The sequence below is a fragment of the Papilio machaon genome, chromosome 10 (genome assembly GCF_912999745.1).
Source record: "Papilio machaon chromosome 10, ilPapMach1.1, whole genome shotgun sequence".
Taxonomy (NCBI): domain Eukaryota; kingdom Metazoa; phylum Arthropoda; class Insecta; order Lepidoptera; family Papilionidae; genus Papilio; species Papilio machaon.
The window spans coordinates 6,817,057-6,843,009 of NC_059995.1; the positions used below are offsets into that span (position 1 = coordinate 6,817,057).

A 25,953-nucleotide genomic window follows, 5' to 3' on the forward strand; every position below is an offset into this window, starting at 1 on the left:
ATTAAAGAATAAAATTTACATTCTTATTACATACATGTTCAGCTCATCATGATACAGCTTCAGTTCCCGCATTTCCTATTTATACAAAGTGAATTTGGCTATTAAAATAGATAATATATTATTGTGAGACCTAGTAATATGCTAATTGAGATTATTTAAGGTACATTTTTAATTTCTACGTTAGTTAACATCACTAGCCAAAACCTTATCTAAAAATCTACCTAAACCGAGAAAAAAACCATTACATGGTTGTTGTGAAGTTTGTCACTAAGTTTTTTTGAATTTCTTTACAATTAAATTCTGCTATTTTCATTATAATTAAAAAATAAATAATAAAACAAAAACAAGAACTATTTACATTTTCAGCCTCAAAAACATGACCATTGTTTGAAATATACTCATAAGAGAATGTTTACGTTGTCTATAATGGCACAAAACTATATAGTATGTGTGAAAGCATTTTAACTTATACAGATTCTTGTTTGTTTGTTTGAATATTTTGATTATTAATTCAATTAATATTAACTTAATAAGAAATTAGATAGGAACAAAATTTTATAAGTGTAACCATTCATTGATTAACCTAAATATTAGTAAGGAAATAAATAAATAATAATATAATCTTTACAAAATAGTGTGATGATTTCTTAATATTACGGACAAGATTAGGCATTAGTGAACAATTTGCTAAATTAAACATAACTGGTGGTTGTCACCATTAACTCCATACATACAAAATGCACTATCAAATTAAATGTAAAACATAATTTTATGTATTACATAGCGGCTCTTGTATTTCAGTCTTGCATTATCAAAACATCACTTATATACATACAGAAAATAACAAAATTATTGCAATAAATATTTTCACTAAATACCATATTTGAGTCCCATTATTAAATACTTATGAGTAATACACAAGTTTTTATTTACTATTACAAGATATTTGTAACATTTATGATAAAGGAGCCGGCCCTATGACATTATGACACATTCATTTGTACAAAAGGATTTGACACTATCTTGGGATTATGATTGTTCAATTATTTTTATAATTTGTAAATAGCACAACCAGAAATATAAAAAAACCTCGCCATATTGCGGAAATAAATGGTAACAATTTCCTTATACAAATTAGAAAGAGATAAAATATGCAATTGAAGCACTCTCAGGCTAGGTTTTTTATTTTCTTGGTTAGGTTATATTCATTGAACTATTTTTGAATATAATCAAATATTGCTATTCCAAATAATTGTAATTGGCTATTCAATTAAAATAAATGCATTATATTCGGCAGTTTTTATACCATCATTATCCCAAGATTGATTTGAAATACTATGATTATAGTGATCTGAGTTTATAATGTACAATGTAATACCAACAGACAGAATGTATGCACTAAGTGTTTTAAATTAATACAGATCCAAATATTAGATTGAGTATGGATATTCACCGAGATAGTCTATGAGAGTGGAGGGGAGAGGCAGCAACCTGTGTTTTGGTGCACACCATATTTTGGGTCTTAATGGGTTAGACAATGCTTTGTGTACTGCGAGTCGGGCAGTATGAAGTAATGATGGTGGGTTCTTCCTTAACGGTGTTTTGAGTAGGACCGGTGAATGTGTGCAGCCTTCTCTGTCTACCCACACTGTGCCCGCCGCACCTCGTTCCCCAACCCTGGCATAATGTTGCACTAGTTCCACCACACATCGAAACCTCGGCATATACCTTGCTAATGGTCTGTCGCAGTCTAATCTGTAAAGATAGAAAGAGACAAATTAGTACTAAATCAATATAGGAATATTTTTTATATATTAAAGATCTATTGAAAACCATAAAAATTGCAAATTTACAATTTTTCATTTACTCCAACACTATAAAAAGAAAAAAACATTATCATGTCAATTAACTAATGTACTTACTACACCTACATTAGATTTTTAGTGATATGTTTAATCAGTAAAAAGGTGAATTTTTTTTTTTAAACACCTTTATCTCCCTTCCTTGTTCTTACATCACAATAGGTAAGTTGTAAACATAGTTCAGGTTTCTAATAATGTTTTAACAATGACTAATGCTGACTCAGTTTGAGTACAACTCAAGTACAGTTACACAAGTCACTTAATGGAATTATGAAGTAATTCATTCCATGAATACAATTCTTCCTATTTGGTAACTTGCTAATTGACTTCGCAACTATTTAGCCGTAATTCATATCAATATAAAATAAAACTTGTTCTTTAATACTGTAAAAATTAATTATATCTATATAGGTATATATAAAAGAAAGTAGTGTTAGTTACACTATTTATAACTCAAGAACAGCTAAATCAATTTGACTGAAAATTGGTGGGCAGGTAGCTTAGAACCAGGAAAAGGACATCGGATAATTTTTACCCCGTTTTCTATTTTTTATTCCGCGCGGACGGAGTCGCGGGTAAAAGCTAGTTTTTAATACAAGACAAAGAAAGGAGATAATGGATACAATATGTTTGTTGATTTGATAATTTACAATTTAATTATATCACAAATATGCTTACCTAAAAAATCCCTCTTCAAAGTGTAACCTCACAGAAGTAGGACCTCTTTCTGTTTGTACTGATAGTGAGAATATGAAATTCCTGTCGCCCGAGTCTCTTATAACGAAAGCACCAACACTGGCATCTTTTAATAAACTTCGGGCACCCTGTAAAAATAAATACACATGAATTAATATATAAACATTAATATGTAACATAAAAATCTTAATATTTGAAAGATATTCCTAATATAACATAGATCATTAAGAACTTTATTTATATGGTTATCCCACACATTAAATAAATTCATTATCAAAAACAACTTTGACAATATTAAACAATGTTTTATGCCTGTACGGATAGTAGCGCTCTGGCCTAGCATGGACTGTTTTGGCTCACTGATGTCAGTGTTTATATTATGCTAGTGTGAATTTTGAGATCTACTGTCCTACTGGTATAAAATAAATCTGGCAGTGGTAGTAAGAAGGGCTATCTATGGTTTTCGCAACTCCACGAATGCGTATTTAATTATGTTGTAAGTATAAGCTAATTATGTAAATAAAAATACACACCTGCCAGTCTAAGTTTCCATAGTACCACCCCGAGAGCCTTAATGCTCTTAGAGTATCTGCTAACCGTCTCAACTCATCATTATATGGTGAAGGTATGAAAGGTGAGGATGGGGTTGTGTATAATGGAGATTGTGGCAAGTACGGAGGGTGTATTGTGAACGGTGGGGTAACAGGTGTCTGGGGCTGGTTATGTGTCTTCCCGCTGCAGGGTGTGAGAGAGACTCGCAGCTCATGCCTACAGTTTGGGCAGCAAGCAACGCCGCTGGACCAGCTGTTGAGAGGCACCCCCACTTCCACACATGCATCTGAAAAGAAGAAACAGTTTTTAAGATAACTGTATAAAACTCTTATCAATCTAAACATAATATGAGGAAGTTTGTTTGAAAGGGAAATCATAGAAACAGCTAATTTTTCTGTAAACCAATTAGTTATTGGAGCGAAGAAGAAAAAATTTAATGGTTGAAATGGCAGAGTACAGTTCATTTTTTTAACAATGATTAAATAACTTTAATTATGAAACAAAAACAGTGTACCTATATATAGAACATATAGTGTTACAAATGATATGGAACAAAAAAACTATTTTTTTTCCTGTTTTGCCAAAATTATACATATACTTTATTGAATAAACTAAATCTATATTCTTCTAATTATTTGTATATACTTGAATAAGATAAGGAAACAATAAAATTTATACTTCTTAAAACAATTTCATATCAAAAATATTAACGTTATTAGATTTAAAGAATGTATACATTTATGTAAACATTTTGTTTCCCACTTCAATGTTTCGTGTAAGTTATTTGAATAAACAAAAAAATATTTTTTCCTCCTTTCAGAAGAAATTTAAAATTAAATTAGTTCAGATATATGAAGTATGTAATTAAATTTAAATTATTTATTTTAGATTCAAATGTATTCAGACCGCAAAACACATTTCTACATAAATTAAGTTATCGTAAACAAAACTGTAATTATAACCTAAAACTTGTTTATTTTAACAGTAAATTTCCATAACCGGAATTCTTAATACGTTCAAAGTATACTTAAAACTGTAGCGTAATATTATTTATTATATTTATATTTCACTCACTTTGGGGAGATAACCTCGCTGTTAAAGTCATATTTAGAGGACAAGCGGGCGCCACTCGCCTCTCAAACAAACACATTTGACGTTCACAAGCCGGTTGTGTTCCAACTTTACCATCCACTTACGCCTTCTTCGGCCACGATTTAACACAAAATTCAACAACTCCTTATAATAGTCACAAAAAACTTCTTGATTTCACTTTAATACCCAATTTATTAAGTGTTATCGTTAGTTTACGTTCTCTTATTTTTTATCTATTTAACACTGGCGCTGTCATTAGTCATAAATGAATATAATATTAATAATAAAACTTCCAGCGAATAATGATACGGACGGACTGAACGCGCTAGCGTCGCGCAGACTCGACTGACCAAGCCAACTGCAAAGTGGAAACTACAAGTAGGCACGACGGCGCGACAGTCCGTTCGAGCCACACTACAAAACTACAATACAATTTTAAATAGAGGGGGGGCCTTCGGGCAAGAGAAGTGATACGAACGAAACGAAACATTCACTGACTTCCAAGAATTCATTCACTACCACTAATAACAATTAACTAGCAATTTTGTTGAGTTATCTATATATTTGAATCATATTTTCGCATAATTCTATCATTTTATCGCAACTATTTTATATTTTGTTGTATAAACTATGCCTCAATTTTTTTTTAATTTATAATTTTTATGAGCAAATTCCATGTTTCCAGATATTTTTATCTGTACATATTTTGAATTAAAGAATACAGATAACATAATAATGAGAATTGTTAGAATAGCACTTAACGCAAAATACTATAGAAATGTTAATATTTTAGAACGGACGAATATTAATCTTATTTATATTTCTAATTCTAACAACTAAAAACTAGGCTGTTTAAATATAAATCTAAACAATGATTTCTTTGAAATAAAGTGAATCTATTCTTTACGAGTGTTTATTGCTATGTGTATTAAAGTAATTGTTTACACGATCGATCTATATATTATTATTAGGGAAACCATGGAGCTAAAAAAGTAAAACATGAAAATATGTGCGTGACCTGATTATAGAAGTTTAAATACTACAGTGAAACGTGTGCCTTCGCCGATAGTTACGGACGGTTTGCGGAACCGTTAAATATTTTATTACTTTACCCTCAAGTAATCTTAATTGAATAAAAAAATATTATTGGAAGCATGTTAACAGAATCAAATCAACCTAATTAATGTTTTCCGATATAATTACACAATACAGTAGCTTGCAATCAGCAATAAAGTGAAAATCGCTTTAATCCTTTCGTTACGTCATCATTTGTAAGATTAAAATCGATATCACTTTATTGATAAACGCGAAACGCTTTTTTTCGTTTAAATTTACACACACATAGAAATGTCGAGGCGCATTCGAATTTCGAACGGACCATAGAGAGCGTGTTCCACGTAGTGCGATTATATTTGGCGTTCTCGGAATCCCGTACCTGCGCCCGCGTCGCTTTCACAGGCGAACATCTGCCGTCACTTTTTGGTACTACTTACGCAGCTGCGTGTAACATAAGATTTATTTTTGTATTTTTATTTGCCACCGGTTTAGGGTAAATAATGAAAATGTGGAAGAGGTGATTATTATGAAATTACCTCATTTCATCTTCATCGTGCAAAATTGTAGCTTTTCGACATTTATTTAGATTGCTACCAAGTCGGACAGAATTTGTCTTGATAATTTAAAGATATTTGTTTTATATTATGATGAACAAGTTGCTTCCTTTTTTTATAATTTCATTTCAATGATTTTTTTGGATGCGATCAGTTAATAAAAACAATTTAGGAGGTCATCTCACAATTCGCGGAAGGTGGCACACTCCGATTTCAATACGATATTGAGATACCGTTGTTCTCGGTACTTCTTCATTTAACGGGAGGGTCGGAGTTGTTAAAAACATATTCGCAGAATTCATTCCAATATTTTCTATGTCCGTTTTGCGTCGGCGCGTGTTGGAAAGCGGACTAAATTTGTACTGTCTACACTTGTGATATAATGATATAACGCCTGGCCTAGTTTGCAAATGCCTAAATATTACCACACCTAACATTACCTTGGTATTTATTAATATCACATACATATAAATTTGTCAAACGCATATTCATAGTAGATTTAAAATTAACGCTCATAATCCCACAGGTTATTAAAATAGAATTCGTAACTCATATTTTTAGTCTGTACCATAAAATAAATTTAATGCTGTCGTTCCCACCTTTTGATGACATGACTCAATTGCTACCAAATTAATAAAACAATACACATTTCATAATCCATAGGTAATCATCCTTGATGTCTATGGTTTGTGCCATAATAAGTTGTTCTAGGAAAAACTTGCAGTAAACAAGACCGCGTTGATCCGCGATGGTTGAACCGGTCGCGAAATATACAACAGCAAAAAACATGGCCGCGGTTTCATGTGCATTAATTGGTTTGTGCTAATTTTGTTTTACAACTAATCGCAAATTAATCGATTTATGTGCATGGATTAATTACAATTAATTCGTTTTTAATTGTACATACGTAAAAACTTTAAACACAAGATAATAAAACTAATTAAAATAAGAAAAGAAATTTAAAATATTTGGAACAATATATGTATACTTTCAATACAAAAGTAACATAAATATAGGAAACTATTCTTCGTAAATAAATTGTTTAGATTCGCTGAGGTAATATAAAGACCTTTTGTTTAGAAACCTTGAATAGAAAAATATCTCAACGTACAATGATTCTTTATATAAAATGGAGTGAAATGAAGCCGTAGTTACTCTTGTAAACGGAATATACACCTACACAGTATAACAGTGGAACCTTGCGCCTTTACTTTGTATCGTTACTAAGGCGTTTTCTGGAAATTCTCAGCTCAGTGACGATATCTTTCTCAGAATAGCTTTTGTCGTTATTTCTATGTTATTTACAATTCACATTTCAATGAAACGTGGGCTGAACAGTCTTAGTTAATAGAAAAGGTGTATCTACTTTGTTTTACTAAGACTAAAGAAAAATAAGGAATAGCATGATTTGGAATTCGTTGCAGCCAGAATGAATAAAACCATTCCTCGAAATGATTACGCGATTATGATATTAACTGATAAGATTAACTGTTCAGTTCGTAGTAGTTGTGTTAATATGAAATACCATGCAGTGTCATGGTTCTATTTATAATTCGCATGTTTTTTGGAAATCGGAAAAACCATAAAGAAAATATAAAATTATTTAATCACCTGTTCAGACAATTAGTTATTGGATTAATCTCTCTTAAATAAAGCTATTAAATTCTGTGGCTAATTGGAAACTAGACTTTCTAAGCTAGCTTTAGGAAGTTAGAAATATTTTTTTTTAAATATTTGAAACGTAAACATGTTTTATGTTGGTAGCAAAATCTTTGTCTGGTTAAAAAAAACATGGCGCTCCCGCTTCATAATTATGCATGTCAAAGCGCAAGAGATGTCGCACGTGACAGGAAGCGCGGGATCTAGGCACAGATAATTAATAGCACTCATAAAGATACAAGCGTTATGTCGTAATCATGCTAATGAGAATCGCAAGAACCACGATGCAGCTGTATATTAAGATTAATCACGCGTGGGCTTCTAGTTGATTAATTACACAAGTTACTTAATAGATAAATAATACTAGAAAATAAGATTTACATTATACCAAATTTATAATTAATGGCTGCAGGATTAAAAAGTGCAATTAATAAACACAAAAGTAACCTTGTACTTTTCCACGCCTACGCAAATTGGGACTGAAATTTACGTATTGATTTACCCTTGCGGAAAGCTACAATTCGTCGTAACTAAGATAACTGGTCGTCCCGTTGCTTTTAAAATATAATTTAATATAATATAAGACGCTTATCTTTACCTTACTCAATACTTCTTTGAACACCTCAACAGTGAAGTGGAACAAAGTGAGTGGGATTCGAGTTGCGATATGTCAATTCGTCGAAATCTCAAAACATAAAGGTTTCTTAAGAGGTTTTCTCGTTAAGGCGAGGTCCGGCGCGGCGACTGATTACATTGCGAAGTGAACAGTCACGCACTACGCGAGTATGGAAATGCGGTACGATTTCATCATTCAACACGTTTTCATTACTCTTATCCGTTCATCAGGTACGACAACGTCAACTTTTGAGACTTGGACTTATCTCCCGCAATTACATATTATGTACTTCGTTAAAGCAAATTAAAGTAAGGAAAAGATAAAAAATTTAATTCCTATGAATACATTTAATAATGTAACTTTAAACTATTAATTATTAAAAATAAAGAACATTATTTTTATCTGTAAAATAATATGACGCAGTAGATAAGTAATTCCTTGATAAAAGGTAGGTGGCGCAGTGGTTTAGTGCTTGAGAGGCCGGACCGAAATCTATTCGATCCGCCATGTACTAATCTGTTTTTCGATTTTCGAATTTCATATGAACCTACATTTATCCGAAGTTGTTACGGGAAAGGAAAACATAGTAATGCAACCTGCACATATTGACGAAGTTGGAACATGAGTGAAGTCAACCGATCTGCACTAAGTAAACATAGTTGCCTACGGCCTAGTCATCATTAACTTGGGTAGACTCCGAGCCCCTCGGTGGGGAAATATGCAAGCTGGCGATACATAGACATTTCGTAGAAAATGGCAATAAACAAGAAAGATTAGAAGACGTTTACGGCTATGATACCTGGAGCTACGGTTAAATATTATCAATAGAGATATGTTTTATTTTATCACTTAAATCAATGACAAAAGACGAATAAAGTATTGGTCAATGTCACTTTGTATATAGTTCATTGCACTTTATCTGTTTTCCTTCTCAGATAACAGATGATGTAGTTCATTTAATTTAAATATTTTCACGTCATACAATTATAAATAACTAGTTGTCGTCGGTGACTCCGTCCACGCGGAATTATAAAAAAACATAATATGTAGCCTGTGTTATTCCAGTCTGTGATCTACATCTATGCCCAATTTCATTAAGATCCGTTGAGCCGTTCCGAAGATACCTTCAAATAAACATCCATTCATCCATCTAAATATTCGCATTTATAATATTAGTAAGATGTATAGAAAAACAAGAGAAGTAATATGTATATATAATATACAAAACATTTTTTACAAGTATAGTCGATTATAAACAGGAGAAAAAACTTTTGAGAAAAAAACCTTAGAAGAGTAACTTTTGTAAAAAAAACAGTATAATCAATAACAATTATTACTATAAAAAAGTTATCGAATTACAAAACACCATTGATTACTGTTTATAAGCCATCAGTAAAAGATAATTAAGAAAACAATAAATATATTCAATGGCCACATTCCAAGAACTATATCGATAGTTACAAGGTAGGGTTCCCAAATGTAGACAAATCGATTATCTGTAAGAAGAATTACTTAGAAACTAAGATAGGTTATCGAATAATAAAAGTGATCAGAATCGATATAAATCAATAAAAATGATTCAATCAATTCTATCGATATTTTTTCTAATCAATTGATTGCAGTTTTATTGATCAATCAAGAATAATAAAAATTTAACTATAAATCTGTTTCGCAGTACGAAAGCAATGTAATTAACAATTATTCTCAGTCGAAGTTATAAAATTGCAAACGACTCGTAATTCCGCGAATAATAAACATTATGTTATTTTTTTTAATTCTGTACAGGTTTATTTGATGCAAAAAATATACGGTTCGTTTTAATAGTTGATTGTAAAAAAAGGCTTTCCGAGAAGGACCAAAGGACGTATCATTTAGTTTTCAGAAATTCTGATTGAACGCTAATTAGCAGAATAACATGTTAGTCGAAAGACATCTAAGATATGACTACTTCTAAAAAGAAAAAAAACTTATGTTGCCCGTATAGTACAAGTTATATAACTATGATTTTTCGCATGTTGTAATACATATGTAAAAGATTTTTGTTTTATTCGTTAATTGTTAGGTCATTCTCTAAATCAGGGATCCCCAAACTATTTTGGAAAACCCCCTTTCCCAAAATGAACCGTTACCTCAGACCCCCATGACCAAATTACCTACTTTTAAGATCAGTTATTATTATTATTCATTCTGACTTAGGTCAATAGAGGAAAACAGAGTGAGAATTAGGAATGCTTTAAGTTCAATATCAGGGAGTCGATATCGACCCCTTTGGGAATCTCTGCTCTAAATCATAAACTAAGGTGGAAATTACTCCGAGAAAGAAACATACTCCGAGACCCGATAACGCAGTTAAAAATAACCAACTTTATTTCGGTTAAAAGAAAACTACAGCTTCCAAAAGGTTTGGTCATCGGAATGTTGAGGTCAGAGTGGACGTATTAGTCATCCTGGAGGTTTCACGAAGTCGTGCCTAGTGATGTCATTATACTCTTTTGGATCGAGCATAAAAAAACATTCTTATAAATAAACATTTCTCAAGAAATCGATACAGCATCGATTTCATAGACATCTTGACATTTTACAACCGAGTAGTTTTTACTTTTTTTTTAAATTAGGCATTTAGTAAATTCTATGTACAAATATTTAGACAATGAACCCTTGGTCTGATCAAATAATATGCGTTCGTCATAACCATATACAACTTTATAGTACGTAATTTTCTAAAATGGCTAATAAAGTGTCTTCTACACTACATTAAAAAGTACAAAAATAATTTAAAATATTATCGTTAGAGGTCTTTATACTTTGTAACCCGAAGCGTGCATTAAGTTCACGTTACCGTGGCATTAAAGATAAGGATGGTACCACTTGCATAGGTCTCTAATAAATATACAGACGAGGTACAACTTTATTACATTGACATAAGATTTAATTTAGAATAATAACAACGCACGTATAGCTTGAGGGTAGAATACTATTTTGGTTTCAGTACAATTTATCTGTCTCGCGGTCTCGTTAAAATTGTTGTACGTTAATGAAATAGGTTTTACTTAAATGAAATTACTAACGTAATAACTTAACACGACTAAAATAGATTTTTTATGTTATACGGAGATTTCTCTAACTGGATTTCGATGTCGCAGCTTTTGTAAAATAAATTCTAATATTCTAATCTAGCTTACGATATTTTTCAATAGTCCATTCAACGGCGGACCTAAAAAGACATTATCTTACTAATATTATAAATGCGAATGTTTAGATGGATAGATGTATGTTTGTTTGAAGGTATCTCCAAAACGGTTCAACGGATCTCGATGAAATCTAGCATAGATATAGAGTATAGTCTGGAAGAACATATAGGCTACTAATTAAGTTATTTATTAATGACGAAGTCGCATACGACAGCTAGTAATATCATAAAGTACACACCTACTTCTGCGAAGATAAGCAAGATGGATTACTAATTTTCCATTAAACAGGTTTAAAATATACTATCGGCACTTGTTGTCGCTCAATGAATAGATATAGTAACTCAAGAATAACTTTAGATATAATTTAAGAGAGTAGATAATAAATGCGTTGGACAGACTATTGGCTGATCTGTATCTTTGTTAATCTATTTAATAAGCTTCTTACCTTAATATAAATTACTAGCTGTCGCCCGCGACTCCGTCCGCGTGCAGTTGAAAAAGAACTTAATAGCGGTATGAAAACTAGATGTCCGATTCTCAGACCTACTGAATATGCACACAAAATTTCATGAGAATCGGTCAAGCCGTTTCGGAAGAGTTTAACCACAAACACCGCGACACGAGAATTTTATATATATCCACTGCTGGACGTAGGTCTCCCCCATTGATTGCCACAATGCCCGATCCTGTGACGCCCGCAACCTTGACCAGGTCATCGGCCCATTTTCCATTAAACATTCATAATCCAATCACAATAAAATTATTATTACTTATAGATAAGAGCTTTCTAATTATGATGTTTAATATCACTTTAATAATCATCGCCATTAGGAAAGTCAATGAATAATATTATAATGGACAGATAAAAAAAAAGTTACGTACAATTAAATAATTTCTCCTCTTTATTATATTAACGTAGATAAGATTAAATCAGTATTTGAAGCGTATTTAAAAAGTGAAATTATAGTGAGCAATCCAGTTTGTGGGAGTAAAAACTGGTTCACTCCAGAATATTTATGGCTATGTTTGATGCATTACAGGCGGAACTGTGGAAAAGGTGGCGTTAAAACTTAAAATAGCAACACATCTTCGGTTACTTCAATAAAAATAGAAGCAAAATATTTTGAATCGTATGCGTTGTTTAACAGTTATATGTAAAATAGGGTTATATTATTGCGTTTCGTTTGTATACAAGGACTATACAAGGACAGGCTATAAGCCATAGTATTTTGTGCCTATTTGATTTTCGGCGCTGATGGTAGCAGTTGTTAGCAGTGGTGAGGATTAGAACTAATAACAGAGATATAATTAACTGTGAGTAACATCAACCGACGCTTTTAATTAGGAATAAAGCAAAAGTTTTTTTTCCAAACAGAGACCTGTCTATATAAAGTGGTCGGTGTATTAACCCTCGAAACCATACTTTGAATATAAACGCATGTTTTACGTTAAGTTATCTGCGATACATAAACATGCCAAACATGAACTATCACTGGTTTTTTCAAAGATAATGAAAAGGATAACAGAATAGCGTGTTTCGGCAGTGGAAGCCCTCGGTTCGTATTATTGGGTAATTCACGAGGTCATTGAGGTCATCGAAATTAAGTTGTCAGTCAGAAATGTAATGCAAAGCTTGTGCAATTGTAAACATTTTAGAATTAAATCTTCCAAGACTGATTCATATTTCTGCTTACATTATTATTCGTAACTGTCACTAAAATAGACTACAATTTAGAGAAATATAATTATATTACATTTTGTGGTAAGTGGTATTAATGTTTTTAGTAATTATTTAGAAAATTAATTAGACAAAGTCGGAACGGTTTGTTCATAATGCACTGGCCAGTTATACGCAAATGAATAAAATTAAATCAAAGTATTTTAATGCAATTGTTAATTTTATCTTTTTTTTGGTAAAAACATTTTGTATTCGTTTTTATTAATGTGGTAAAATTTAATTATAACATTATGCCCAGCCATTAAATAAAAGAATAAGTTTTGTTTTAAATTTCATTACCATTTTTTCTATTAAGTAATTTAAAAACCAAAATAACGAGAACTAATCATCGTAACAGAGAGGTCGTGACATTTAAGCAAATTGAAAATTATTTTAAGAATTCATTGATTTTAATTTAATATTGATCTCTTTATAAAAGAAGCATAAAAATAATCTACATAATATCGTAGTGTACCCTTGGTTTTTATTCGACTTCATATCTAATAAAGAACTTTCTAGAAAAGATCCTACGCGTTTACAATGAAATCAACCGACAAAGGTCAATCTGATTATTTTTTTATTCTACATATTTACAAGAAATAGTCACAGTATATAAATGGAATTTAATCGCGATAGTTATATAAAAGAAAAGTTCTAGTTTTATATTAATTTTATTAGTTATATAAACGATACTAGTTTCATGTTTGTTCCTTGATTCTAGCGTTTTCAGTATCTCAAACTAGTAACTCTCAAATCATATCAAACATTGTAATTGTTTGCCAAATTAAATAGACATTTCCAGACTTTTCTTCTTCTTTCCGAATCTGGGAATTAAACCTCAAATGTGATCAACTACTTTATCCTTTACTCGCTTCCTCCCACTCTCTCCTTTACTCAACATAACTGACATATGGTCGGAATCAGATTGGTAACTTCGTAATATTAGTTACTGTATTAGTATTAAATAACAAAATGTATCAGAACTGTATTAAAAATTCTAGTTAAACTTTATGATCTACTATTTAATATTAAATAGAAGGATATAAGTATTTTATAGTGTAAAAATATGAAATGTTTACTAAGAATAATATATTTATTATTAACCTGCGGTTTCGGTAAATGAATATCGTAGTATAAAATATAATTTATTCGTACAGTTTCGTAATTTTATCTTAATGAGTTCATTGTAGTTGAATTTAGTTTATTCGTTACTAAATACTTCTAGAAAGAGCGGAAATAATTAATGTAAATAGTGTATCGATTCATTATTTTCTTTCACTCTCAAAGTCATTTAAGTTCTACTTAAACAGACTTGAGAGATTGCTCATACTTAATTGTTACGAAAGGTTTTTTTTTTAGTATAAGATGGCAAACGAGCAAGAGGCCACTTAAATTCGCTAAAATAGCCAAGTGACAGCTGCCCATAAATTTGCACACGTTATCTACATTAAATCGAGAGAAATGGGAACACACGGAAAGAAGTTTCCCTTTTGGGTGTCAAAAATCCACTTCCCCTTACCAGTATTTTCTTGTAAGAAATAGGTGGAAAGGGAAAGAGTTTTAAAATTAAGCCTCCATCACACTCACTAGACGCAACGCGGAACAGCTTCCAACTCACAGGAACAGCGACTGCGACAAGACTATTATATATATTTATGCTGGTACCAGCTATCGCCCGCTAGTTAAAATTCATAAGTAGTCTGTGTTCTTCCAGACTACATCCTACACCTATTCAGAGATCTGATTCTGGGATCTGTTCAGCAGTTCTGAAGGTACCTTCTTACCATCCATCTATCAGTTAAGTTTTGATCGTAACTAATTATAATTTGCGAAGTATATACTTTTAATTATTTCTATGTTTTAAATTCTGTACACGTAAGTAATATTATTGGTCTAATGATATTATTATCATATTGAAATAAAATTCATATACTTATATGTTTTTCTCGCAAATATCTTATGAATAATTCATATGGCCTTTGCAAGATTTCTAACAAATCTTTTTTATTAATATTTTCTAGTTTGTAAATGAGATTAAATTTTACAACGATAAGCTTTTTAATATATTATTTCGTATCTAAACATTCTTAGTTAATTTTACTCACATTACAATGCGAATGTATAGATGGATGGATGTTTGTTAGAAGGTACTCTTGGCATAGATGTAGAACATAGTCTGGAAGAACACATAGGCCACATAATAAGTTTTTATTTAATTCCGCGCGGACGGAGTCGCGGTCAAAAGCTAGTATAACAAATCTATGTTAAAAGTGACTTCCCATCTATTAGTAGGTACGACAGGTTACTAAGTGTTACATATAATAGTTATATGTTTCTTCCCACGTCCTAAAGGTTAATGGGTGCTAATTTCCATTCATTTTATTAAATTTTATACAATAAAACGAACTTGGTTATTAAATATCCATTCATAAGAAATACCAGTACGGAAGATCGTCGAAAACTTTAATGTTCAGATTGGCCTCAATTCCAAATCTTAAAGCAAGCAATAAAAGCTCAGGCAGTCGAGTGTTGCCAAGTTTTTGGGTGTTAAAATGAATAATACGGTATTCGCATTTCGAATTAAATTAATTCAACTCGAAAATGATAACATGTTGTAAAAATTTAACATTTTAAACTATAACTCGGGAAAAAAGTTGATTTGTGTGTATGTATCCTTATCTGTAGCATAATCTTTGTCAGTAATTTCATTCAGGAAACTTGACCCGACTCAGTGTCATGACGATCTTTACAATAACTTTGCACATGATGATGGTATAACCTGTATTTTGGCATGTAAAGTATGTCTTAGTCAGTAATTCAGTAATCGATTTATATGTATAGAACAGGCATGTTATGCCCATCTGGATAATGCACCGAGCATAATGGCCACGGCACATAAAGTCAGCAATGAACGTTCTCCAATGTAAGAGTTTTAGCTGGGCAACCTTCACGTGTTCTCGGAACGTTCGACCGGTCGGCTGTCGGCTAGGGTTGCTGCGTCATCGGGTGTGACCGGAATTTTTCGAGTTTGCATGGTACATATTCGAGGTACGGGTTTGACGTCGATGTCTTCGAGTCACATTGTTTTTTTTTTCTTAAGGGTTGACAAGACACTAGTCCACCTTTTGTTTTAACCCACCATCACGCCAGTCTTCATCGGTCTTTTTTTTGCAAGTTGGCAACCCTACAACCGTGCGTTGAGCTTCGATTCCCGGAACGACGATACCGCGGCCGTTTCGATTTTTAAAATAAACGTTCCGTTACACCACATAGATTTTGTCTTATTCACCACACCACTCTTTAAATTGTACATACGTATTCTTATCGTTGTAAATGCGATTACCTAAAATTATTTATTTTAAGCTTGTTACGTAAACGGCGATTCATAAATCGTTGTGTGGTTTTTTAGTGACACTCGTGTGTTTCGCGTCACTAGTGACTTATTGTCGCGTGATACATTATTCATGGTACGTACTTTACTACTCTATACCTACATCATGACGTCACACTACGGCTCTGGGCGCGCGTAACCGACCGATTGACCGGCCTGCATAAAAGTGATCTAATAATTAACCTTGCCTTACTCGGATTATTATTTAATATTACGAGATTTTGCTTTTATGCTATCTACTTATTAGGCAGAAATGAAATAACTTTGCATTTTTGACTTATGTAAGCTACGATATTCAAAGAAAAACAGTAAAATGTATTACAATGAGAAAGTGTACGAGACACGAGTAGAATCAAATATTTCGTTAATACTATAAAAGTTTTATAAGTAGAGTTGCTCCAACGAATGATACAAAGGGAGATCCGTTTAGAAATAACAAAAAGTCATTATCACTCGCTTCAAACGAAAGCGGCTACCTTTGATTTCAATATCGAAAGGGAAAACGAACGGCAAATTACGGACGTATAAAGGAATTGTTTTTTTTTTCAAGCAAGACGACGTTAAATTGTGAGAGGAATAATTATTTACTTGCTGCTTTAGGAGATTTTTTGCGAAATCGTTTCGTATCGTACGACCTTCTGTACCAGGAATGCATGATTTTAAAGGAGAAATTTCGAAATAAACAAGTGCATACTGCCAATCCGATTTAATCTTTATTTCAGTGAGGAATTAAGTACAATTTTGTGAAGCTGTGGAAGATCAAAGCGGTGTATTCGATCGGTTCGTTAGACGAAACTGCCGACATTTCGCAGTAGCCCATTGAAATTTAAACTAGCCGGCTTTCTCGGAAAGCGGCTTTATCTTTTTACGTTTCTCCGGCCCCTGGCCTAGCCCAACGAGGTAAATGGTGACGGAAAACGGACGATACGCCGCTTAGTATACATTCAATTGAATGCAAAACACGATTTAATGGTTAAAAAAACTAAATTCTGAAATTCTTTACATAGTAAAATCTGTTATCATGATTTATTACAAAAATGAGCTCGTTAATATATACGTAGAATTTTTTTTTTTTAACTATCGAGCTATAAAAATACCTGTAAATAAATAATAATTAATGCTTTTTAATTATAGTGTGTTTTACATTAGGACGTATGTTTACGGCTCCATGTTTAAAAAATGGCGCCAAACTGATTATAAAAAATGAGAAGAATTTGCAACAATGGATTTTATTGCTTAACCTACCGTAACGTAAAATATAAACGTAACTTAAAGGTGCCTATTTGTGTATTCCAAAAACGAGAAAACATCGCAAGGCGCTAATGAAATATTTAGTTGGTTCCGCGAAGCGCATCGAAGTGTCCGGGGGGTTCGCAGGACGGTGTGTCGCGATGTAGTCGGCGAGGTCGCGGGCGTGCATAAAGTTTAATAACATGCATAACCTCCAACACCCGGTCCTTCCGCGAACAATAACCCGAGCGGACAATTTTCGAAATGATAATGCAAAAGTTCGTACAGACGAAAAAAAAATAGTCATAACACAGACGATTTCTCATAACAACCCTTGGGTCGGAGGCTTCCAAGGATTAATTATGAGTTCCGAGTAGGCCCGCCCGCCACCGGGCCATTCAATTCTCGGTAAACTTGAATCGAAAAAGGAGCAAAAACGGACTCGGCTCGTTCTCAGAATACGCATACCTGTGCCCGCTCGCGATCCCACCTTGCTCTGACGTTTCGATCCAACGCGCATTTTCCTAGTAGACTCCCCTCTCAGAACGAATATCTGCCTTTTTCATACACCCGTCTAATCGCTTTCTTGTTATTATATGCGTCAATAGGTATATAATAATAATAATAATAATAATAATAATAATGTATTTCACTTCATTTATTATACAGATTAAATAAAACATAAATTATTTTTAATTAATTTTACGAGATTAAAGTGAAAGGTATCTTATCTCAGCCAAGTTAATTCATCCAGTATTATGGACTACGTTGTCGGGTGGTTAACCTACGCCTCAGTAATCAAGCCAACGATATTTTACTGTACATGAGTTTCTAGAAATAGCCATTGGTGTCAGGGACCCGTGGCCAACTGTTTGGTGGGGGAAAGTCAATTCTAATGATTAAATACACCTGTATGTGGGTATTAAAAATATTTATAGAAAATTTGATGAATAAGATTTTTATTAGCATTATAGTTGTATTTGCTTAGTTAATTTACAACTTTTTCTAACATAAAGGTGGATAAATACCTAAATAAAAAAAAACTTCCAATAAAAAGTATCAATTAAAATTTTAATATCACCTTGGTTATATAAATTTAAGTAGATATGATAATGATTGTCAATTTGGTTAATACTAGCTGACATTGCGCATCTTTTTGGGTATAAATCGATTACTATAGAAGGAAATTAGATAGGCTTTTATTTAATTATGTTATAATATAAAAAGGGTCTCGTCTGAGGAAGTTATGTAGTGAAAATAATTTATAAAATGAGAATAAATCTACAACAATAAAATGCTTATTCTAGAATAGGTTACTGTGCTACATAAAGGAAAATTGGGGAAGTCGTACAGCCATCGTATAATTTAACAAGGTGGTGACCATTACGCTTTTTTAATTACCTATTTTGTGATATCGTAAAGTGAAACAGTAAAATAAGTTTAGCTAATGTGACATAGTTATAGCAGAAAATGACTTTTACCAGAATTGTTTTCGGAATTTTCGAGTTGTAACGTCAAATTATAGTTTCTCTATGGTGGATAATATTAACGGTTTGGATTGGAACGTAACATACATGTGAACATTAAGACTAAAGACTAGATCCCAACATGGGCATAAAGAATAAAGTAGTTTATTTAATTAAACGTCTACCATAGACTATAAAGAATGTCTAACAGTTAAATTGATGCTCATAGCTTTCTGTAATCGACCTAATTGTCGGCGCTTTTTGCGGTGTACAATGCAAAGCATTACGCCGCAAATAAACATGTTTCAAATAGTATTCTGACCATTCGCAATATTTGTTATGTCAATATTATGTTTTTTATTCCTACAGAGACATACAGGGCGTTGTTTTTTGTGTTGGTCAGTTTTAAGTCCGCACTGCAATTCGTCCGAATTGCAATCTCAATTACTTTAATGAAATAGAAAGATAATTATTGTTTTTCAATGAGTTTGCCGATGACATTTTCTTTAAAACACCAGTACCACAGTAGTAGCCCATCATTTTTATCAAATATCATTTAAAATCGGTTTTTCGCTGACTTTTCTAAAACAAAATAAGCTCGGCGATGAGCTTAAATCACGACAATAAAGACCCCTCTAGCAACGAGTCTTACTAATAAATCCACTTTTTCCACTTATTTCTATTTTATTCCTATAGCCACCTTCCAGCTCCATCATTAGATTAGCACCATGTCACTATAATATTGCATTGTTACGCGATTTACACACGTGTGCAGTTTAGCTATATCGGTAACCGGAAAGTGTATCAAATTTAATTTGCAATATTTGATAACCAAACATAGAGAGGTGAAATTAAATAAAAGCTTGTAAAATGTTAATATTGTCTTTAAAGAAGTTATACTTAATTTGAGATTTAGATAAAAGGTAGGTAAAATGCGAGATAAAAGATTGTTTTCTTTCACCTTTTCAAATAGATAATTATAATTAGAAAATGAATTGCCACAAAGAATAGCAACCCACAGTTGGTATTTCCGAACAAAAAAAAGACATCCGTCTTGGGGACGATTTACCTAATCTACTTCATAAATACGTAGAACATAGAATATAATAGATATGATTCGGCTTTTATAATTCATGCATAGAAATGATAATCAGTGACCCAATACCACGCTGGGTTATCTACACATTAACATGTAAAGGCGATTCCGCGAAAATTATTAGCGTAATAGAACAATAAACATTAACAATAGACATTGCGTTAAGAGACTCTTTGATGCTTAAAATAACGCTGCAAAAAACGCCATTGTTTCCCTTCGTGGATAAACAAAGGCAATGGCGATTCCCGGTAGACGATTTACCTCCGATGTTCCCGGTAAACTAACAATGTGCGATTGTCTGCAAACGCAGAGCGACCAGCCAGGGGTGTTCAACACAGCCCATTGCGAAAATGTATACTGTTAACCTAGAAAAAAGTGCGCAAAATTACATTACTGTAATTGTGTGTTTGTACTGTCGGAACACTTATATATATAACATTTTATCATCCTTCTCAATCTCTTTGAAAGCAGAGACCACTATATGTTACTATATTATGTTAACACAAGTATGTTACGCTAAAGGAATGTCACGGTTGTATAGTGCAATTGATATTATGTGATGATAAATATGTTCCCGCACTCAGAGTCGTTCATATCTTACTAAAGGATGCCCGTAATGTAAATTTCTCATACTGTCTTCATTACGAAAGCCGCAGGAATAAAGCCTTATTTTGCCTAAGCGCCTCTGCGGTAAAAACTATGGAATATGTTGACCTTTTGAAACTAAAAGTATTTTTTGCACTCGGCTTTTGAAAGTTTATTTATTTATTTTGTATCTGTGGGGTCAGTCTGCACTGTCACATATTGTCATCCTTCAGATTCTCTTTCACCAAAGAAAGACAATAATATATTAATACAATTGTCACAGTAGGTGTAACCCACAACATGTATAACATTATCAAAAAATCTACTAGTATTCTAGTTATTTAGAAAAAAATGGGACCCATCTGCAAGCATTTCCTTTCGATTAAAATAATTTTTATCAAAATCGGACCACCAGGGGCGGAGCATCGCGGTAACATACATAAAAAATACAGTCGAATTGATAACGTCTTTCTTTTTAAAAACATCAAATATCACGTTTATAGATTTAAAGTGAAATTAGCTATGATAATGATAAATACCAAGTAGGCAAAATATTTTATCACAATATTCCATGAAATGTTGAACGTTAAATGTAATTTAACTTGAAATAATAATATTGGAGCTGTTTGCGGCTTTAATGTTCGAACAGTTCGCCGAAATAACAACTGAAATTATCTTGAAGGTCGACCGAAAGCTTTCAAGGGAAGCAACAAAATTATTATGCTTCATTGGAATTATATTTACTTAGATTTCTGTCTAATATATTATCTCTTTATATAAGGCACGTTTTCTACTTAATTGTTAATATATATACATAATATTAGATACTTTCGCAAATTTAAGTAGATTTTAAATAAGATTCCATTTAAATTCGTGTATAAATTAAACCTAAGTAAGTCCAGTATTATACGAATAAGAACGATGATATTTTCTAATTTTAACATTAGATTACAATGTTTTTGTGGAGCTTTACAAAATTATGTTCCCATGCAACTTATAATTGTTGCAAAATACAAATTTGCACTTTATGTAAAAGTCAATTACAGTTCATTATAGCATAACAAGACCATTGCCGAGGGCAAAGAATGCATTTCATATTATATTACATATCAGGTTTCCTATATTCATTGCAAGGAATGTATTAGAGCCACGATTATGTATAATATTATACCGTAAATATGGCTAAGGTTTTTTTTATTTAATTTTACAGTTGTCAAGATGCCTCAAGAATTTCTGCTACAAATCGACTAAAATAAAAGAAGACTCAATCTCAATTTTATAAGCATTTAAAAACACAAGCAAAGGTCTGGGGGTGAATAATTTTAAGATTTCGAAATTGGCCGCCTAGGACTAGGCCTAGATTTCTATTTACTTAATAGCTAACTAAATGGCCAGTCTATAACACTTCATAGATTTTCTACTGGGCCTATAATATTCCGATAAGAAGGAAGTACGTAACTAACTCCATAAGCAAGGAATCTACCACTTAGTAGGTACCTTTTGTCAATAGGTGTCTATGGCCTCAGTTTCTTGTTAGGTTAGGCCATCAATCAGTTGTGCCAGTAATCAGTGGGGAAATAAATTGATGATAATACATAAACATACAAGTAAAGGTACGTATTATGAGTAAAAATGTTATGTTTCTTTTGTCCAATGTATATTGTTGTTGCTTAAACATATTTACAATCAGAATAGTAGTTAATAGTGAGTACTATACGAGAACTCTATATTAGTTCCTATCTTTAGCTATAAATAGGCAAGGAAAAACGTAGCGTGTTCGTTATTATAAATGTAAACAATGTGCTATGTATGAATGACCCGGCGACCTGAAAGATATCGCTTGTCGCTTGGCGCCATTACGTATCGTCGTATTATATTTGCATAGCTATTTAATAGGGCTGTGCTGTAACATGCTGATCAACTCATTTGTCACAAAATCGCCATCATTGTGTTAGTACAGTTAAGTAAACATTTCGCAAAGGTGTTAACATGAAAGGAATCTTACCTGGTAGTTTGACCACCATTGGAGGAGCGATGGGGTGATTGGGATCCAATGTAAAAGCCGTAGGTAACAACAAAACACGGAAACACACAGTTCCACTTATAATTACTAATATTTCCTCAAATCCACTTTACTGCCGTTGCGCTTCTCGGTAAACTCTTTATAAGCAGTTTCGTAGAAGCGGAGCGCACTGGAGAAATTATTTTGTAGAAATCGACGTCGCCGGCGGCGCTTCGTCCGCGTGCCGTAGCAGAAACCGTTTCTAAGAACGCGCACATTCAATTTCACTCAATGTGGTGTATTTATCACAAATAACGATATCGCCGCGGGAGGTGAAAGTTCGGCGAGGCCAGTCGCCGCAGCGATGATTCCCCTTTCATGTACGAAAGTCGACTGGCGCTAGAGCGACGCGACGCGCCTCATGAAGTAAACACGCGCGGGCGGCCCGCGGAGGCGCGCGGCGCGGCGGGAGGCGAGCGCGGCATTCGCTCAGCGTTCGGAACCGTACGATAATTATCGTACACATACGATAATTTTGTGCCTACATACGATGTACGATAGCATATTATTATCGTACGCAGATTGTACGATAATTTCTATCATGATGCAAAATTTGAGAATTTATATTATTTCACTCATGCGTTGATAGTCTAAACCGCAGTAGCATGATTTTATTTTGTCCAATAAAATCTTGAGAAAATACCGGGAAATACAAGTTCTTTATTCCTATTGGTCCTTACGATCCGCTCTACTAAGTTTCACCACTGCCAATACTGTAACTTTATCCAGCGCCTGCTGTACACGCTTTCTTATTGGTTAGTATAGCATCTACCAATGCGAACAAGAGAATATAAGTTCGATATTTCGATTATGTTCACACTTCATATATATCGTATATTTTGTGTAGAAATTTTTCTATTCACCACCCATTCATATCCATTTCTTCTTTATAAATACAAAATTTTGACGTGTTTCATACCCAACTTGCATGAGAACAGTGAAATTTTGTCTAAGTGAATTTTAAGTTTGGCGCGTTTATTGAACTTAAAGTGGAAAGGGAATCAGTTCAGGTCTGTACCACGTGTAAAACATTTGGGTTTCAGTGTTCTGTTGATTTGACAGCGGTGGTTTAAAAAAGATAAACTATAAAGTACTTGCATGCATATCAATATTACAATTTATATGATTAATTTATCTATAATAGACATTATCCTAAAAAATACGATAATTTCGATCCATGTACGATAATTTTACGCCCCTGGTACGATAGTCAGTCCACTTCAAGTTGCTAACGCTGCATTCGCTCGAGCTCGCTCGCTGTTCGCCGCTCACCAGCACGGCACAGCGATCGTCGCCTTGCTCGCTTTGCTAGAGTCACAAACGCGCCCGCACTTCCCAGAATTACCAACCTTGGCGCTTCTGAGAACTGCACCAAGGCATTGTCACTAATTTATATAAAACTTGCAGCCGCACTAGCACGACAGCCGGCATGGGAGGTGGCTCGTGACCACGATAAGAACTATCGACACGCAGACAGTCTATTGACCTTTCGTAGTAGGTACTTTAACCGGTAAACTTTGGTAGCGAATAAAGTTCCGCCCTTCGTGTTTGATGTGGAAGCAATGAAGAAAGTCGGAGAGTTCATTCACTTTAGGATCTACTTTGTGTGGGTGCGTCAGCTGTTCTATAAACGACTAACTTCCTAGACTGTTATTAATGTCACAATCAATTAAAAATCCGTCTTCGAACTATCGATTTTAAATAAAATCATGGAGCATGCACGGTAGTAAATTTACCATTGATTAATTAATCAACGTAGGTAGACGGCATTTTTAGTGTTTTTAAGGATTTGTATTAATTTGTATAAGTATTATAGGTATTTATATTTTTTTAATTTATTTTAGGGCAGGCTTATATTTCTATATCAATAAACAAAGAGAAAATGATATAACTTTGAGAATAAAACTAGCCTACTATTACAAATTAAGCATGTATCTACACATACATATAATAAAAATTATATGTTCAAATGTCTTGTTTGCTAGACATAGAGTCTACTTTTCGCACACTAAATTAACACTAACACCCTGTCAATCTATATATATAAAAGAAAGTCGTGTTAGTAACACTATTTATTTATTGGTGGGCAGGTAGCTTAGAACCAGGAAAAGGACATAGGATAATTTTTACCCCGTTTTCTACTTTTTAATTCCGCGCGGACGAAGTCGCGGGTAAAAGCTAGTTAATGATAAATTTCTATGGGTGCTGCAGATTAAAAATAATAAAGTAAAATAGGTTACCATAATGGATAATACAATTAAAGTTTTTTTTTAAATATCTCTTATCTTTTCTATTCCTATTATTTATCTGTATGTATTGTATATTCTATATATTCACAATGTAGGGCCCATAACAATGGATAATTCTCTCCAGCTGGTCCTCAATCAATAAGAATCAAGATAATCGAGTATTCTACGAAATGCGACGCGTGTGACATGCGCCGTGCTTCCCCGAATGATCGTTTCTTCATGCTCTCTAGGTACAGTCGCAAAGAAAAACTTAACAGAGAAATTGTTTACGCGCAAAGTTTATTAATGTCTTGCAGATTGCAGATGCGTTTCTCAGATTTACTTAACTATGCTGGTTATGTATAAAATAATCGTAAGTATTTCAATGAACTATTGAAAAATTCCTAGTAGTTATAAACAATGAGAATAACAAATAAGTACTTACAACAAGAATTTAACTCGCTTTCAACAATAGTAATTGTTGAATTAATGTTTGCTTTTTTTGATATACGTCAATATTTTTTTTTATAAAATAACATAGTTTGATTTCACATTCTACCAACTGCATTATATATATTTTTTTCATAACAAAAAAATTATGGAAACTTGAGACTAAAAATAATAAAGTTATTAGAAGAATAGTGCTGTTTTAAAAGTGACAATAATTTCAGATGATTTTTTTATAAATTATAAGGGTAATTCAGTAATAAATAAACAAAATAAATTTACAATAAAAAAACGTATAAAGTATTAAGTATACGATTGTACGTAGGGGAAATAGGGCCAGATGGTACACAGATGGCACCGTGCATTCATCTGCCATATTTCGTCAATAACGGGCTACACAATAAAAGCGGGCACTTACCGTTGCCCAACAATCGTTAAAACTTGGCGCCATTC

General features: G+C 32.9%; 1 protein-coding gene across 2 annotated transcripts; it reads right to left on the bottom strand.

Moving 5' to 3' along the window:
- Positions 1-640: 640 nt before the first annotated feature.
- Positions 641-23,172, bottom strand: LOC106718237 (suppressor of cytokine signaling 2). 2 transcript variants are annotated; one of them, XM_014512277.2, is made up of 4 exons: positions 22,769-23,172; positions 3,092-3,396; positions 2,541-2,686; positions 641-1,755 (listed from the first exon to the last, which is right to left on the bottom strand). In XM_014512277.2, exons 1-4 carry the CDS (start codon positions 22,785-22,787, stop codon positions 1,431-1,433), a joined length of 795 nt encoding a protein of 264 aa, XP_014367763.2. In that variant the 5' UTR covers positions 22,788-23,172; the 3' UTR covers positions 641-1,430. The 2 variants fall into 2 exon arrangements, with proteins under 2 accessions (XP_014367763.2, XP_014367762.2); XM_014512276.2 differs by lacking the exon at positions 22,769-23,172 and adding an exon at positions 4,185-4,609.
- Between the last annotated feature and the right edge of the window lie 2,781 nt (positions 23,173-25,953).